We start from the raw sequence: 19,055 nt of genomic DNA, 5'->3' as shown, positions 1-19,055 counted from the left end.
TCACGCTTGGAATACAACAATGAATATAACATTCGCGTACAAATAAAGATGCTTTTAATACAAGAAGAGTTGTACAGATACGCATAAGCAATAACCAATGCACTCCAATATGGATGAATCTAGTGCTTAGTGAAGATATACCAAACTATCTCTCAATATCTGTCCATATCATCAAAAGTGTAGAGTGAGTTTTTAACAAAGATTTTTCTTTGAAACAATATATATAAATAATCAACTAACAATCAGGTTTCAATTATTTCAAGAGTATAATCAAATATCTCAAAACGGCTTTCCAAAGTTTAATGCACCAGAGATATTTAGCATACAGCTTTGTCAAAAAATATTTTCTACAAAAGCATAAGACAAAGCCGCAAGAGTCTTGCAATAAAGATGCAAATACTCACAGCTTAAGAAGGTTTTCCCAAAAATATTTCTGAATAACACCGAGGGAAGACCTCTTGGTTAACTCTCACAAAATCACCAATCTAGTTCATTCCCTATTGTGGGAGAGTAATAAGCACGTATAACAGTAGGGGGCGTATGGTGTGGTGTAATCACAACTACATCTCATCAACCAAGATTTTGTTAGCAAGGAATGAGAAAGGTGGAGATATATGGGCTGATGAAATGAAAGGCATAGGAAATTTAGAGAATTTTTGACTAATGATTTTCCCTAATCCATGCTGTATTTTTCAATGAGGTATAATTCTAGCATTTCAATAAAAATATTAATCGTTAGGATATAAAGAAAATATTAAAATTGTTTAATAACCTTTAATCCCATTTACCACCCTTTAATTAACCGCAGTTTACACGCAGTTTAAAAATATGGCAACCCGCTAGTTTCATTCACCCGCATACTCCGCAATTGGAAAGTTTAATTTTCACTTCAGGTGCTTGAGGACAGGTCAAGTGAACTGAATAGGTGATTTTCCATGCTCAAGGGTCAATGGCCCGATCATTCATCTCGTCTACCGAACTTTATGATTCGTTTGCCCAGGGTAAAATTGACTTGTATTTGGGCACCCCAGGGAAACGTTAAAATGTCAGCCCTTTAGTTCGAAAATCACTGAGAAGAGCATATTCAATTTAGGTTCCGGGCCTTAATCAACATGTTGACTTTCTACCAGTTCGGTCGACCTAGGTGTTTTCAACAGACTAGGTTTGGTCACCCGAAGCCCTTTCAAACTTAAAAATTTATCCTATTTTTTAGTATAGTTTACCCCTGTTTGCATAGACATGACTTGTGAGTTTTAGGGGATTTGTGCAATTGATGTGTAGGAACCTAAGGTCGTTCTAAGGTCTAGACTTTTTAATTTAGCCTAAAAAACCTAGCATCGGTCAATCTATGGTCATTGATTTCCCTATGGTCATTTGAACTTATAGTCCTACCATGCATGCAATGCATTAATTATTACAAACCAAGGATTATTATAGATCCAAAGAAAAATAGAATGAAATACAATACTATTTGAAACAAAAAGAAACTTCATGCTCTGCTCCCTTGCAATTTCATGGATTGCACCGAATGATGTGCGCATTCAAATACTTTTCGGTTTCCATTTCTCATCTGTTATCTGTGCTTAGAAAAATGAACTTGTTCATGCACTTAGTGTCGCACACCAAAACTGAAGATACTACTGTGGTTTGTCATAATCAAAACAGGGATCAGACTCAAAAAGTCAACATATTTTCAGTTCAAAAATATTGTAAGTTTTAGTGATGGCAAACCAATTATTAGTGACGATTCTTAAATCGTCTCTAATACTAAGTTGAGAAATCAGTTATAGTGACTAATTTATAACCATTAGTAGGCCTTCATTAATAAGAAATATTGATGGTTTTCTATTATTAGTGGCGATTTCTGGCCATCAATAAAAGTCTACTTTTTTGTAGTGCACAAATTCAATTGTGTTTGATTTTATAGAATGTGATAATCAATTAATGATCGATCACTCATATTAGAACCTAAACTTGTAATTGATCTTTTTTTTAGAGCTCTTATTTGAGACATCTTCAAGGGATCATTCCCATGTTAATGCATGAAAATCTTCTTTTAGCACTTTGCTCATTGGACCCAATCAAGATTGTCATTATCACAACAATTTTTTATTTTTAATTGTCGAAGTTATATGACAATGAGCATCAGGAGCATCACTTAGCATTGGTTAATTTCATGGCTTTCAATTTCTCACTGCTTCCCAAATAAGATTAGGAGCTAGCATATTGTCATAATGTTTCCAATTATCTTTTGCATGCTTAAAATTTTCATGTGTAAGGATAATTAATTCAACATGCAAGCTAGGAAAATAAAGGCAATGCCATAGTAGAATTAAAGAAAATAAAAACGTTAACAAAATCATTGGAACTTTTTTAGTAATGTTAGATGTCAATTCTCTATTGTGTGTGTGTGTATGTGTGTCCATATATATATCATAGGAAAAGTATAAAAATTATTAATTAATTGTTAATAATTCTCTTTAGTCCTCTTCTGGTATTTTGTGAAGACTTTTGAAATCCATAATGATCTTAGGATAAAGATGGGGTGTCATTCTTATTACAATGTCCCCAAATGTCATTTTCAAAAACAAAACATATAATTATTTTTTAAGTAAGACAAACCAAGGACAAATTATATGGAATCAATAATGAAAAAAGAAAACCCCCACAGGCATGGAGTGGTGGAAAGGCATCAGCACGTAAGAAAGAGTATCGGGGCTTTAATTCCAGGTAGATACACTCGCGGAGTCAGCAGTACCTATGGATGGTGAGAATTTACTCTGTGAGCCAGTAGGGACCGTGGATGGTGAGAGTTCTTTGTGAGCCAGCGGGGATCATGGATGGTAATGGAGATGTGTCCCGGGGGTCAAGTTAGTCAAACGTCTAACTGATGCACAGAAGCTGTGTCCGCATTCCAAACTTTACCTGATCAGCAAGGCTTAGGGGGAGGACGCTGATCCGTAGGTTTTGTGCCGCACTAGGGGGTCCAAAGGGTTTGTTGGTAGCTGGAGTTCCTATGTAATAAAAAAAATGAAAAAAGAAAAAAAAATTACATGATCGGATATCTTAAAGTGACATTTTTTTATGCGTTTTTTCTAGAACTTTTTGGAAATTTTCCTATCCTTTAAAAAAAAAAAAAAACTCTAGCTCTTTTATAATTGTATAATCAAAGAGTGAAGGACAGGTTCAAGTGGCTGAATCAAGGCGATTTTCCAAATGCTCAAGGTTCAGTGACCCGGTTCATAGCTCGGTCTGCCAAACTTTATGATTCGGTCGCCCAGGGTAAAATTGAACTTAGTATTTGAGCGCCCAAAGACGATAGAAAGTGTCCGCCTTTACGTTCAATCAACCGAGAAGAGCATGTTCAATTTAGGTTTTGGGCCTTAGTCAACATGTTGACTTTCTACCAGTTTGGTGGACCGAGGTGTTTTCAACGCACTAAGTTTGGTCGCCCGAAGCCCTTTCAAACTTAAAAATTTATCCTATTTTTTAGTATAGTTTACCCCTGTTTGCATAGACATGACTTGTGAGTTTTAGGAGATTTGTGCAATTGATGTGTAGGGACCTAAGGTCGTTCTAAGGTCTAGACTTTTTAATTTAGCCTAAAAAACCTAGTATCGGTCGATCTATGGTCATTGATTTCCCTATGATCATTTGAGCTTATAGTCCTACCATGCAATACTACTTGAAACAAAAAAGAAACTTCATGATCTGCTCCTTTGCAATTTCATGGATTGCACCGAATGATGTGCGCATTCAAATACTTTTCGGTTTCCATTTCTCATCTGTTATCCGTGCTTAGAAAAATGAACTTGTTCATGCACTTAGCACACAAATGAGATACTGTGATTTATCATAATCAAAATAGGGGTCGGACTCAAAAAGTCAACATATTTTCAGTTCAAAAATATTGTAAGTTTTAGTGATGACAATACACCTTTAGTGACAGTATATATTGTCACTATTACTCAATTATTAGTGACGATTCTTAAATCGTCTCTAATACTAAGTTGAGAAATCAGTTATAGTGACTAATTTATAACCATTAGTAGGTTGTCATTAATAAGAAATAGTGATGGTTTTCTATTATTAGTGACGATTTCTGGCCGTCAATAAAAGTCTACTACTTTTTGTAGTGCACAAATTCAATTGTGTTTGATTTATAGAATGTGATAATCAATCAATGATCTTTTTTTTAGGGCTCTTATTTGAGACATCTTCAAGGGATAGTTCCAATGTTAATGCATGAAAATCTTCTCTTAGCACTTTGCTCATTGGATCCAATCAAGATTCTCATTATCACAACAATTTTTTATTTTCTATTGTCAAAGTTATATAATAATGAGCATTAGGAGCATCACTTAGCATTGGTAAATTTCATGGCTTTCAATTTCTCACTGCTTTCCAAATAACATTAGGAGCTAGCGTATTGTCATAATGTTTCCAATTATCTTTTGTAGGAGAATGCTTAAAATTTTCATGTGTAAGGATAATTAATTCAACTTGCAAGCTAGGAAAATAAAGGCAATGCCAATAGAATTAAAGAAAATAATAATGTTAACAAAATCATTGGAACTTTTTTAGTAATGTTAGATGTCAATTCTCTATTAATTATCCATTATATGAGTTAAAATTATCGATAACATGCTATGTATATATATATTTATCATAGGAAAAGTATAAAAATTATTAATAATTCTCTCTAGTCCTCTTCTGGTATTTTGTGAAGACTTTTGAAATCCATCGTAATCTTAGGATAAAGATGGGGTGTCGTTCTTATTACAATGTCCCCAAATGTCATTTTCAAAAACAAATCATATAATTATTTTAACTAAGACAAACCAAGGACAAATTATATGGAATCAATAATGAAAAAAGATTAAAAAAAAAACTACATGATCGGGTATCTTAAAGTGACATTTTTTTATGCGTTTTTTCTAGAACTTTTTGGAAGTTTTCCTATCCATTTAAAAAAAATTCTAGCTCTTTTCTATTTTCGTGAAATTTCCTATATTTGATTTTTAGGAATTTTATACATTTTTCTTATTCATTCTATTTTTGAATGTTGTTGTTGTTGCTTTATATATTTTTCTTATTTTTAAATTTTCTCTCTTTCTATTTCTATTTCTCCTCAATCTTCATTTTGGGTCTACTAATATTATTACTATAGTTATCTTTCAAATTAAGAATTTCTTAAATAAGTGAGAATTAATATAAGAAGTAAGTTCCCGAAACTTTGTCGTATGATTGTCATTGTTGATGTCGAATAGGTCAATTGCTCTATCACTGCATGTGAAATGCACCTATTACAAATTCTCCAAGTACTACCATATTAATGGAAGAAAATAATTTTGTACTAGGATTTTATTATAAGAATATAAATATCTTAAATTCGAACTCATGTAATAGCTTAATAATGATATGATACACTTTTAATTATGCATTCAAGCACGAACAGATGACGACCAATAAAATATACAATTTTCCATTGACCCATCCCTCAATTAGGCTACCTTAGGCAAGATTATATAATCAAAGAGTGGAGTAAACCCTGAAAAAATCAATAAAAATTTTACTATTAGTTTACAAAAAGACGCATTCCAGTGAGCATTAATTAAATATTGTAGTAATGAGAAGCCCATGAGATGGGGTGGGGAATGGGGATGCATCCTGCATTATACCAATTATTACTAACACTCATTATTTTAAGCTTAGTTTTTAATAAGCATAACTATGATTAGCCAAAACCAGGAACTGGCTGTCATCACTCACTCCTCCACCATGCCATTAGCCCTCTCATGACCTGCTTACGTAGCTCCATCAAGAGGTGCCATTTCTTTTTATCCTTTCTTATTGCGAATCCCAGCTGAAAATCACTTAGAAAAGTTCAGTTTGCTCAAGTGGTAAGGGTGATTTATGACTTTAATGATCCCAAGATTATGGGTTCGATTCTTTCTTAAGAGTTTATCCTGGTGAATTACCAGAGATGTGTCAATGGGCAAGCGACTTTCACCCTCTGAATTTGGTGCTGTATCATAGTGTTCAAAGTGACATGATAGTAGTTGGAGTCTCCGGATTATTCAAAAAATATATATATCCCTTGTGCAATGCTCGTACATTTAATAAAGCCTTATTTAAATCAAATAAATATAATGAAATGTATTAATATGTTCGACCATCCAAATGTCAAATGCATAATTATGGTCAATTATATATATATATATATATATATATATATGTGCGCACACGCTGTGGGGATGAAAATCTTAATGCCTTGCAACTCTGATGAGTTGTGCAATCATGCATAGGCCCTCCCATTTGGGTTTTTGAGATATTATTAAACGATAACCAAATGTTAATTAAGGCACCAAAAGTCATCTTTACACCATAAGAAAATGATAATACTCTTATGTATAAAGCATGCTTTATAGATATATTATGGAGGCATAACTATGATTTGTTGATTAATTAATTAATGGAGGCTCGTGCCCTACCCCAACACCTACCCTTTTTACCATTAGAATCTTCTGTTCTGGCAACTACAGAAAAATTATGAATGGGCATAGGACGGACGGTCCTAATGACAATTCCATTTTCCACCATTTTTTTCTTGGTTTCGTATTCTCATCCATAGCCCCAACTCCATTGCTAACCACATTAACAACATCAATACTTTAATTTTCTTAACTCATGTTAAGAATTTCTCGCGTGATGACAAGACATTAATATAAAAAGTAAGTGATGTAAAATTATTTTGAATAAGATTTTTATAATGTAAAAAATATTTTTGCATGCAAGACGTTAGTGTTATATTCATCAAGAAATATTCTAATGCTAAAGTTTGAAATTTTTATGTACAAAGTTTTGAGTTCAAACATCAATGCTTCGTTTGAAACTTGAAAAATATTAAGGAAAGAAAAGAAAGATATGACAGATTTTACCTTTTCATGTTTAGTTATTAAGAAAAGTGAGAGAGAAAATTAAAAATATATTAAATCAATAAACAAAGTTTTAATTTTACACATCTTTAACGTTTAATTTTTGTTAATTTAAAATCATATTAGAATAACTTTTCATTTTTAGCGGTATTTAAAATAGAGAGAAAATATAATGAAAAATGTTTTTTTTGCCTTTTTTTTTATTTTTCCTAATAAAAATCGTTGATCCGAACTAATAACCCTAAAAGAGGATGGATAAGGAGAAAGGATTTGGATTGAAGGTCAGCAACCTATCCCAGTGAGTCTCCAACCCTATCTAACTCTGACTCCTCAATTATGCATTGGTGCATAATGTTGCTTGAAATAAATAGGCAAAGGCATTCACTTCTCCTCAAAGTTGACGAAAAAATATAATCATGTTATGAGGTTTCGAAATTTTTACTGTTGTTAACGTCCCGAAGAAGGATCTAGAATGACAAGAAATAATAATATTAACCTATTATTTTTCTAAATGCGGTTAGTTCACCTGATTAGTACCCGTTGATTGGTCGATCTTTTAGACTAATCCTATGTTAAGTAAATAGTAGTCTCTGTCTACATTTACAAGAATTGGAATTGAGAGTTTAATTATGTGAGAGAAAGGAACTAGTTAAATAAACTCATTTAAAGTAAATAAATAAAATAAAATTTAAAAGACGAATGAAATTTATAGTGCGATTGAGGAATGTCTAATAAAACCTTCGAATAAGAGGATCTTGTTAGATAAACCCCAGTCAAAACTAATATATATGAGGTTTGAAATATCTTTTTATCCTTTGTTTAATAATTAAGACGTAAACACACAAAAATAATATATATATATATATATATATATATATATATATATATATATATATACAGCTAATAAAAAAAAAAAGTCATCAAATTTGAACAAAAAAAGTCTTTAAAATATTCCCATATTTTTTCAGAATTTTTTTAAAAAATTTTCCAACACTTTTATAAACTTTTTTTGAGAGTTTTAAAGACTTTTTCATTTTTTTGGTATTTTTATTTTTTCATTTTTTTATCTAAGTTAAAATAACTCAAATAGCTTTTTTTTATTTTTTACCTAATTTTTAAAATATTTTTATGATTTTTTATTATTTTTTCAAAATTTAAAAATTAATTAAAAATAAAATAAACAAATTAGCGGTTTAAAAATCAGACCTCTTGTTCAACCAGGTCTGACTTGGTTGGGTTCAGTGAGTCATGTGTCATGATAGAGTGGAGACACGTGACTTTTTTTTTTTTTTTTTGGTTAAATTACTATAACAAAATAACATCAGAATGACATCAATGAGCAAAACAATTGTTGTATAGAAAATTATATTTTAATAGTTATTATTTATTTAATATAAATATTGAAATTTTCTGACTAAGTCATTACCATATTCGAAGATTATGTATTAATTTTGACATATGTGCATAATTAGGAGGTAGAATGTTTTATCACGTAATTTTTTTCATAAACATGACATTAGATTATTTATCATTCTCAAAGTATAAAGAGCAATACCCTTTATTATTTTTAAATTTATTCACAATATTTATATTTAAAAGCATTCATTTATTTTTGTACCATTGCAACTGATATTTTCATTATTATTATTTTTAAAATTTGTTGACTTCAACTGATATTATTATTATTATTATTATTATTATTATTATTATTATTTGTTTTTTAAGTAGTGACAATTGTCATAAAATCTACTTTTAAGGAACATTAACTCTGAAAGCTAGGCTGGTAATTGGGCCGCCTTAGATAAGACACTGAGGATAACTAGGGCCCAAGTTTCTCCATCTTCTAACAGGCCTTAGTAAGAAAAGAGATCTTAAAGGGTGTATTTTGGTTTTTCTTATTGCGATGAGTACTACACTTTCAACTTTGAAACTCACTCTTATTCATATTTATTTGACTTATTTTTTTCACTTATTGAGATTTTCTACCGATAGGGGTGACAAAATAGATTAGCGAGTCGGATTTGGGTGGATCATAAACGGATATGGGTTAAATGGTTTCGAATTTGGGTTGATCCATTTATTAACAGGTGACTAATATATAGATTCAAAAACCTGTTCACATGCTAAATACGCAACATAAGTTCATTGTGTTTCGTTAGCATCCAAACAAAGTTGGGATTCAAAAAGTAAACAACATCTTATAAAAATTTTAGAGATGAAAAACAAGGTCTCGTTTTGTGACTATTATGAAATCTAGAAATAAATTTGAAATTTGACTTGCACATTTAATATGAAAATTGAAAATTTAAGTAATAAGCGAAAAATTCATAATTTTTTGGAAAACTAAAAATTAGAAAATAAAAAAAGAAAGAATACTTTTTCCACAACTAAATAATAATTTATTTTTTAATTTAAAAATAAATAATTGGAATGATATTGCTGACTTAAGCCTTAAATATTAGTCTTAATTATTGGTTAAACAATCAAAATGATTTGGTTACTGCTCAAGTATTAATAAGTGAATCAAAATTTTGGGGAAATTTGAAGTGTTTGGTTCCTGAACCATGCCCACCCCCTAGCCATTAAGCAAGGCTTCTTGACAGTGAATATAATTGTATACCATAATAATAGCATCCGTGAATTGTTTGGTGCTCTAGTAGAGAGCAGCCCGTACCAGAACGATACATTTCTAGCCTAACCAAAGCCCCTTATACTACTATATACCTGGGCTTTTTTTCTGGATGAGCAAGCAAATTGCAGCATCTCAATGGATACTCTCATCAGTTGATGAGTGAATCCCGGTAATTCGCACAACTACCGACATACAACAAACATGGTACTCTTGGTTTTGTTGCATTCCATTTCTCTAGTGCTAACTATAATCAATTGATATCTGTAAAGGGTGTTCTACTGAGTGATGCTGCTATAGATAGCTGTTGCTGATGTTGCTGGATCTTGCTCTCACTATCATTCAGATCTTCAGAGACTGCTATAGATAGCTGTTGTTGATGTTGCTGGATCTTGCTCTCAGCATCATTCAGATCTTCAGAGACTGCAGCTCTCATCTCCTCAATCGATGCCAAGCTTGGCACAGCTATTACTTGTTTCTTCAGTGTTGTATTCGTATGCTGTTCGACCTGTGCACCAAAAATGTAGCGTTCGACAGACAGCCATATACATATTTTTACATCACTATGTATTTTTACTTTTTGTTGTTTGTCAATTTTGTTTCTCTCATCTTCAGTGTGATCAGTTGGCTGTGTGTCTTTGTATTTTTTGTATGCCTATTTTTTTTTTTTTCATTCTTTTGTTTTTTGTATTGTTTAGGAGGATTTATTTCCTTCTGCTTGTTTTACCTGTTTTTGTTTCTCTCGGTGTGATAGACTATGTTGGTTCTATTTTTTCTACATAAGCACTTTCAATTTTTTTTCCCATTCTTTTTGTGTTGTTTATTTGTCCTCTCATTCTTCTGTTTAAAAAAAGCAAAAAAAAATTTGAAGTCTTGACTCTTACTTTCAAAATCTCCCCCTTATAAGGTTCATAATAACTTAACCTTCAGTCGCAAGTATGACGTTTAAATGCATGTGCACATGCATATAAGTAACAATAAAAGGCAATATTGCAATAAGCTGGCTTACCAAATAATCTTTAGTGAAGCATTGTTCTGCTTGATTTCGAATATTTGATATGCTTTCACCATGCTGCTCCTGTACCGACTTTAGCTGATTGAAGCACAGGTTAGCCATGGAGTCTAATTTCTTCTTACTTTCATGGTCCAGCATAAGTGAATCTGCAAGTCAATGTTTTTTATCCCCAATCAAGCACGACAGAAACGCACAATCCTGTAGGTAAAACGTGGGCAATGGATGAGAAAAGCATACCATTAACAGCAGCCAGCATCTCACATGTTCTTGCATCAAGTTCTGCATCCAGATATGATGATTTGCAGGAAAATTCTTCATATAAAGTGTTATCTGCAGAAGTGTTTGACCTGTGGGAGGACAGACTTCAACATTTGCAGGATGAGAAGAAAAGGATTCATCATAACAGACCAAGAAACATGTAAGCTCACCTCATTGTTGATTCTATCTCTGCAACATATGTCTTGTTAAGATGACGTATGGATAACTGGGCATCATCCCACTGCTGCTTGGAGTAATTCAGCATCTTTGTGCTGCATTTCAAAAACTATACTATTATTTGGGAGTCATATGATTAATGATTAAGGGCAATATGACTCTGCTTGTCATCAATAACCTCATTGTGGTTACCATCATATCTGACACTTTAATCCAAAGTCAAAATATACTTCTCTAATAACTCTTTACAATAATAAAGAGCTTTGCTAATTTAAACATATGCTTCTGTACAAGTACAAGCATCCATTTCTTTGGAATTAATCATTCCAAAATTTCATCCACACATTTTGTCCATAAAAATGTGCCACTGCATGGATGCAAACCCCTGGTATTTAACAACTTTCTAAGGCCAATAGGCCGCCTTGTTTCCTTGAAAGTATGTGTTCGTCTCACATTATGTCAACATTCAAAGCATAGATTAATCTTAAAAAGAGACAAAAACAAAAACAAATATATATATATATATATATATATATTAAAGCTTACCTTTCCTGGAGACAATATTCCATGGTAGCTCGGGTTTCAGCTGATGAGAAAGTGTCTTCCAAGAAATGGGTTTTCATCTTTTCTGCATATTTACAAAGCTCCTCCTTGGCATTAGCTGAAACTTGCTGCATGTTGGACATCTCTTGTTGCAGTCTCTTATTTTCCCGTGTGGTTGAATTCTGAATGTTTCTCGATGCCTCTGAGACCTAATGAAATTCTTGCTTGTCAAACAAATTCCTACCAACTATACTCATTGTCAGGGAATAAAAGGAGAAAAAGAATTAATTGATGGGGACTGGCTAACTAACCATTGCTGTCTTCTTTGATGTCAATGTTTCCAATATTAATGCAATTTTTTCCATAGCTACTTTCTCCTCCCTAGCAGCTTCTTCCTGTTTAACAGCAACAGAAGGATATTTTCAGCCTTCAGTTCCTCCTATATACATGCAATGCAACAGTGAGAAACTAGAATACCTTAAACATCTTCTCAAATGCTGCCAATTGTTGGAATTTTTCAAATTTGCTTTCTTCAATAGTTGTCATAAGTTTAGAAGCACGATGATGAAGGTCGTTGAAAAATCCCACTGTTGCCTTTGAAATCATTTGTGCTGATACTAGTGTTCGATGTAATCCCTAGATTTCAACAAGGATTAGTAACATCCCAATGAGTTGAAAGAAGAAAACAGCAGAAAATGATTATCGGGAAAACAAATATTTAAATCTATCTACCTCCTCCAGCTTTTGAGCAGAAATGGCCAACAGCTGTTTCTCCTCATCAAGGGAATTCTGAATATTGCAAATAACTTCTTTGGCCTCCGAAACTGCAGTGACAAGGAACTGTATCCAAAATAAAGTATTATGCATCTTCTACTATAAATTCTACACCAGTATTCACTGAATTCTAAGAAAACTGAGTTCTAAAAAACATTTTTTATCCCTTTGAATTCTTACATTTTCAGCACCCATTGTTTGGGCTAATATTGTAGATTTTATCTGCTCAAGATCAGAGGTGGTTTTCCTTTGCAGTGTGTCGGTGAGCTCTTTTATGGCCAGCACTCCTGATGCATATGTTTCTGTCATTTTCTTAATTTTTGATTCCAAAGCCTGAGTTGCCTGGAAGTATTGATAACAAATCTTCATTCAACTAATTGTCTCATTAATACTGGCAAGCTTTTTCAAATTATTAAATGAGACAACAGCTCTCTTACATCACATTTGCTAGCAAGAAACGAGCCAACATGCTCTTCCATGCATCTTAGATGTTGCTGCTGTTGAGACACTGACCCTAGAATGATCTTGTGGAGATGTTTCAAGCTTTGATCAAGATCAGAACCAAATGTCAGAACCAGCCTGTGGTTTTCTGCTTCCATCATGTTTTTCTGATCTGTAAATACAATAGGATTTATGTCAGAACAATATGTTTATATTATATATGTTTATATATGTATGTTTATATAAGCTTATATGTATACGCTGTTATATTCTTTTCTTCAATAGTTCATATATGGATACGGAATCTCCACTACAACGACAAAAACCAGCCTTAAGGGCTAATTTAAATGGGATAATTTGTCCTCTAGAAAAGGAAATATTGAATGAATTGATCGTAAATTATCGAACCTTGCGGAGGAACTCTTAGGTTTTCAGGGCATTGGATTCTAGCCAATGTTTGGGTGGTCAATCTATTCACTCATCTAGATAATATTTTTCTTTGTTCACAAATAAATCGACTAATTAAACTCATGTTTCTATATTCAATTCGATCCCCTGATTGAGTATTTTTACAATTAGTCTCAGAAACTAATACTGAAAAATCTGCATGAGAACAGAATTTTAGACGGAATATGCAACAGCATTTTGTCGGGGTAAATTGGAGTATAAAGATGCTGCTTGGTAATCTTGTTTTATAACATTTTCCATCGGAAATGCTTTAATATGAAGATTACGATAATTTTTTTTCATTGTTAATTAAAATCTAGGAAGCATAACAACAAAAGTTCCATCTGCATCAATGAGAGATAAAATAGTCATGAAGAAAGCACAATTTAAAACAACATTATTTTAACTTGCTTGAGAAACAAACTTCTTGTTATGATTTAATTGAAAACATGCATAATTAGAAACCAGAGACTATATTCAAACAAAAAATTGTGCTCACCTATTTTTGTGAACAGCTTATCAATATCCTCTGATGCATTTTTCAAATTGGTGCAGAGCTCCTTTGCATGTTCAACTAAAGAATTTTCTGTTTGTTGTTCCAAAATTCGTAAATGGTCAAGGATATATTATTATGCTGATTTGGAGCAGATGAACTGGTTAATGACTAATCATAGCTCTTTTACCTGAGTGTAGTAGCTTCGAGATGATAAACTTCTTTTCTTTAAGTGTTGAGACAATGACCCTGTGATTTTCTTGAAGATTCTGCAAAGCCTTGTTACAGTTTTCCAGATTTATCTGAAGGAACAAGTTTTCCGGTGAGATCAAAGACATGCTCAGGGGAAAAAATAAGTAGCAGACAGACAATGATTTCTGATCAATAATTTATACCTTGCAATCTTTGAGCTCCCTTTCTGTCTTTCGTTTCTCTTCTTGTTCAGTATGATACAATTCACAATATTTTTCAACTTCCTACAAAGAGAGCAAGTCAGTTTGTTATAAATATCAGATGATTTGGGGAAGATGAAATAAATAAATAAATAAATAAAATAAAAAGAAAGAGAACTACCTTTGCACTGAGGGCAAGATCAATTTCCAATTGCTCTATCTTCTCATTCCTTGCCTACAGGATGTTGTAATTTGCCTTCTTAAGATTCCAATAAATAAAGACAAATGGGTATAATAGTTAAACTAACAGTGTCCTGTTGACTGTTAAGAACGTGTGATTTAACATAAATATGTTGACTTATATTTGGTTGGCCCGTTTGTATATAATTCAATGGCATCTTATCCTAACTATTGCGACACCAAATGAGTGAAACCTTCCACAATTTCCTATCTATAGATCGGGGCTTGATGTTGACACTGCATGCTGAATATAAAATTTTGGCTCATTCCTAGATGGAGAATACTCATTAAAAAAGGTGATTCATAGGAAGCCTACATTAGAAAAAGATACTCATATAGTTTTAGCTATTTGTAGATGTTTATGTCAATAAAAGATGTATTTAAGTAGAGAGGGACTATAAAGTATGAAGTTTGAACCTTCTTTTCAGCTTCATCTTGGGCAAATCTTTCGAGTGGAATGTAGACACCATTCTTTTCCCGAGCAGCTCGAACGTCTGCTAGTTTAAACAAAGAATAAGAACAAAATAGAGTCGAATATTATTTTTTTGGCCATATAAATCAATAAAGCAAGTGTCTTACTGAACCTTGTTTCATTTTCTCAAGTTCCAAGTACAAATCCTTAAGCAGAGCAGCCTTGAACATTTTTTGGTTTGCCTGGAAACATGATGTTAATAATTAGCACAAGATAAAAATTATATATGAGAAGGAAACTTAGATAGGAAAACAAACAGGATAAACCTCTGGTTTGTTCTTGATGTTTTTGGCACGATGAGCGTAATCTAGCGTGCTTAAAGTTTCATCCAAAGAATGAACAGATGGAGAAATTGTTGCAATTATGCATGTTTTTGTTTTTCCTCCCAGTGAGTCCCTTAGCAATCTCGTAAGCCTACTATCCCTGCCCAGAGTTGAGGTGAAAAGCAGAAAAAAATAAATAAAAGCCACCATAAAAACTAGAAGCCTTGGAAAGATATTTGATTGGCAGAAACCTGTAAGGTATATGATTAGAATGTTCCACAAGTGCAGTTATGACGCGGCCCAGGGTGAGCAAGCTCTTGTTTATCTCCCCTGCTTCCCTAGCACGACCCTGCATTTCTATCATAGTTATTTTATGCAGAATCATATGTATATTTCATTCCGAATCCTGAATTTGCTGAGGACAAAGAAGGCATTCATGATTACATAACAGTGCATGTCACTGGCCTTCACAGAATTACTGGAAAAAACATTATGAATTTTCCACTTATCAGAAAAAGCAAGCTAAATATTGTACATATTGTAATTAATGTTGCTTTTAGGTTAGAAGCCCTCTCAATAATATGACCTTACATCCCTTAGCAACTACTTGATTTAACTTGTTTATATTTCAGTTATTTCTCTTGGAGATATTGGTCTATAACAACTGCAAGAATATTTTAGTCCTATCATAGAATACTTGAGAAATCCTGCTACAATTATAAACAAGCAGAATAACATATTCAAATTCAAAAATTGGGAGAGGTTATAGAATTTCAGAACAAAGAATGTGGCATTAGCTTGATCAATTTTCTTACCTCTCGTGCACCAGACCGAGAAATATTCTCTGATCCTGCCAAATCAACAAGATTAAGTTTGCCGCATTTAATGAGCTCTTCATCCCCCACAGTTGCTTCCTTGACATACACAGTTATGGAGAAAACTGAATGGGAACGACTGCATCAGGAAAAATGCATGTTAGTCAAATGTGGTTTTTATTTTTTTTGTATTTGCTGGACATCAATAATGGATGGATTCTACCTGCTACGCTTGTTTAACAAGGTATCTGCTGTATGCCTTTTTGCTGCTCCTCTTTCCAAGACGTTATAGATTTCATTTGCACTGTATACAGCTTCTTCTTCAAGGCCCCTTACAATCACACAACCCTTGCCATCCTCCATCAAGGAAATGGGTCTCCTTTGCCTATCTTCCATAGGCCTTGAATAGTCCTCAGGAGCCAACAAATCAGTTATTTCTTCATTGTAAAGCTCCAAAAACGTGACTTTCATACGGTAATCAGCATTTTGAGCCTCTAGTGTATCAAAAATTTGGCGAACTGCTCTTGGAATCACACCAGCTTCTGCTGGCAACTCCCCACTCTGGTGTATAAGCTCAATATGAGTTTTAAAATATCAATGAAATATGTGATCACCATAAATTAGAAGAGATTGAAAGAAGGGCAAGATAACCAAATTTTGATTTGATACCTTTCCTCTCATCCCACCTCCTTCCATTGTATATGTTTTACCAGTGCCAGTCTGACCATATGCAAAGACAGTGCAATTGAAACCCTCAAGAACTTCATTGACAATTGGGGCAACAGCTTGGTCATAAATTGATCTTTGCTGTGCTTTGGGCCCGAAAACCTTTCAAAATTTTTACAACAGGTTCATCAAATATATATAAATGAAAACCCTCAAGTTATGTACTGCACGAGCAAAAATGATTGGATTAAAAGAGGATCAGGCATACCTTATCAAATGCGAAAACTCTATCAATTTGCTTGTTTGCTAGACTTTGCAAGACTATGACTTCTTTTTTATGTTCATTACAAGATATTGCCTTGGGCACATTCAACCTTTGCTCTTCGTCACTTAATGGCCTGACAGTTGAGTTAATTTGAAAATTTTAAACCATCTGGATCCACATTGCAATCTCTTGTTCCAAACTTCAGAAAAATAAATCCTTATATGGCATGACATTATGGATAAAACTCATCACCGTTAAAATACAAGGAGGTTGCGCTTGGGACCATGAATCTCAAGCCTTAGATTTAGATTTGTGTAAATTTAAAAGAGCCTTACCCTGCCGCCTTTGGGAGGTTGGATTTCTGGCCTTGATTTGGATTTGTGTGGATTGAGACAAAAGGCAGTACAAAATTTATTGAGCTTTGAAATATATGCTCCCAAACACTACCTACATAATTTTAAATTACATTTTGTCTAAATTCACGCAAATCAAAATCGACGCTCGAAATACATGTTCCCAACACTACCTATATAATTTTAAATTATATTTTGTCTAAATTCACACAAATCCAAATCCAAGGTCCTCAACGTCCCAACCCGTGGTAAATTCATTTCTAACTCTTCAAGAAGGGAAAAAAAAAAAAAAACATTTTCTCACTAAAGATAATCCCAATTCACTACCTCTTGAGCAAGTTTTAGCTCACATGCGATGGGGTGTATGTGTTTTGACATGGCAGTACCCAAAATTAATCAAAATTTAATGATCAGACAAGTAACCTACTAACAAACAGATAGATCCCGAAAAAAAAAAATGAAAACAAACCTGCATCTGAGCAGCACTTGCACATTGACCTCCCGATCCCGATCATGACGATTTGAGTTCCAATCAAGTACTCTAGAATCTGGACGCCGGCGTTCATGTCGAGGAGTAAGAAAGGGGGAAGGAGATGCGGTTACCCCCAACCCCACTTTCCTAAATTGATCGGGAGTAAGTGACATCATGTTGATCTATCAAACGTACTCACACCAACACTAAAAAGTTCAACAAAAAAACAAAAGAAAAATCAACAAAAAAAGGGAAAATATAAATAGAAAAGGGAGAAAAAAAAAAAGGTTCAAAAGAGCAGAATCATCTGATCAATTAATTGATCCAACAAAAATTTAGAATGGATTCGACTGAACTGCAAAACCCAAGTCCCGATTGTACATACGGAAGTAACTGGCGATGAGTTAAACCCTAAAATGTCGGAAAGAGCCTGCTGGAGTGTGAAGGGGAGACGGCGAAGAGCTTCCTTGATTTGTGCTCGTTTGGTTTTCAAAATGAGAAAGTAATGAGTTGTGCAGATCTCTAACGGCTATCTGGGCATTTGTAAGTTTAGCCGTTGGAGGCAAAGGGAAATTCAAACCTGAAAAGAGGTGACCCATTTGGCAGGATTCTAAAGGGCTCGGCTGCGTTCGCAGATTTGGGGTGTTCTTAAAGAATTAAAAATAGGATTAAAAGTTAGACCGGCGAAGAGCGGTTCGGTGGATTGGACCGGGTTCAAGCATCAGCACTTCAATCAAAATGAAGCGTGGTTCCCAAGGCGTGGCTCAGGTGGTAGAGTGGATTGCAGGAGAGCCTTACATGAAGTCAGCATTTCAACACCTCCTGGGTTCGATTCTGCTCCTGGGCTCCTGAATTTATTGTCTTTTAGGGCTGTGGGGCCAGCTTCAGAAGGCATGTGATTAGTCATAGTGTGTAAAATGCACGTGGACACCCAAACAATATCCAAAAAAAAAATGAAGCATGCAAATGGATCAGATTATTTGCACATTTAATAAGACCCAAATGATAATTAAATATCTTAGCAATGGATCATTGGATCACTTATAAATGAATCAATTATGTGCATCTCATTTAATTACTGATATAGTAATTTAATACAATGAAATTTAATAATAAATTTCACATAGTTTGGGATAAAAATAAATACGTGACAATCCTAGAAATTTATATAGATGAAGGTAGCTTAACTTAGTGATTGTAAATTTTACATGTCATTAGCTTTTAATTTTTTTAAATTTCTAATCATGGTATAACAATTTTTCATTATTAATGCATTCAACGTATAAAGAAAAATATTATGAAAAATAAATTTCTTTCTAATTTTTCTTCTCTTTCCTTTTCTCAAAGGAAATGACATCCATATATGTCACTAAGAATGATATTGTATGGTAAAAATCAAATT

General features: G+C 33.3%; 1 protein-coding gene across 2 annotated transcripts; it reads right to left on the bottom strand.

Annotated features, from left to right (window-relative positions):
- Positions 1-9,534: 9,534 nt before the first annotated feature.
- LOC131159636 (kinesin-like protein KIN-5B) lies at positions 9,535-18,274 on the bottom strand. Of its 2 annotated transcripts, none has more exons than XM_058114683.1 (24): positions 18,039-18,274; positions 17,651-17,859; positions 16,832-16,961; positions 16,567-16,725; positions 16,121-16,458; positions 15,898-16,036; positions 15,334-15,431; positions 15,086-15,242; positions 14,932-15,001; positions 14,765-14,841; positions 14,289-14,342; positions 14,111-14,191; positions 13,906-14,017; positions 13,722-13,808; positions 12,772-12,947; positions 12,515-12,676; positions 12,293-12,400; positions 12,038-12,196; positions 11,872-11,955; positions 11,564-11,769; positions 11,011-11,112; positions 10,820-10,929; positions 10,577-10,728; positions 9,535-10,075 (listed from the first exon to the last, which is right to left on the bottom strand). In XM_058114683.1, the coding sequence occupies exons 2-24, from the start codon at positions 17,827-17,829 to the stop codon at positions 9,821-9,823; spliced, it is 3,195 nt and encodes a 1,064-aa protein (XP_057970666.1). In that variant the 5' UTR covers positions 17,830-17,859; positions 18,039-18,274; the 3' UTR covers positions 9,535-9,820. The 2 variants fall into 2 exon arrangements, with proteins under 2 accessions (XP_057970666.1, XP_057970667.1); XM_058114684.1 differs by having other exon boundaries at positions 18,010-18,089.
- Positions 18,275-19,055: the final 781 nt, after the last annotated feature.

The sequence above is a fragment of the Malania oleifera genome, chromosome 7, assembly GCF_029873635.1.
Source record: "Malania oleifera isolate guangnan ecotype guangnan chromosome 7, ASM2987363v1, whole genome shotgun sequence".
Lineage (NCBI taxonomy): Eukaryota > Viridiplantae > Streptophyta > Magnoliopsida > Santalales > Ximeniaceae > Malania > Malania oleifera.
This window is presented reverse-complemented; position numbering and strand designations above follow the sequence as displayed.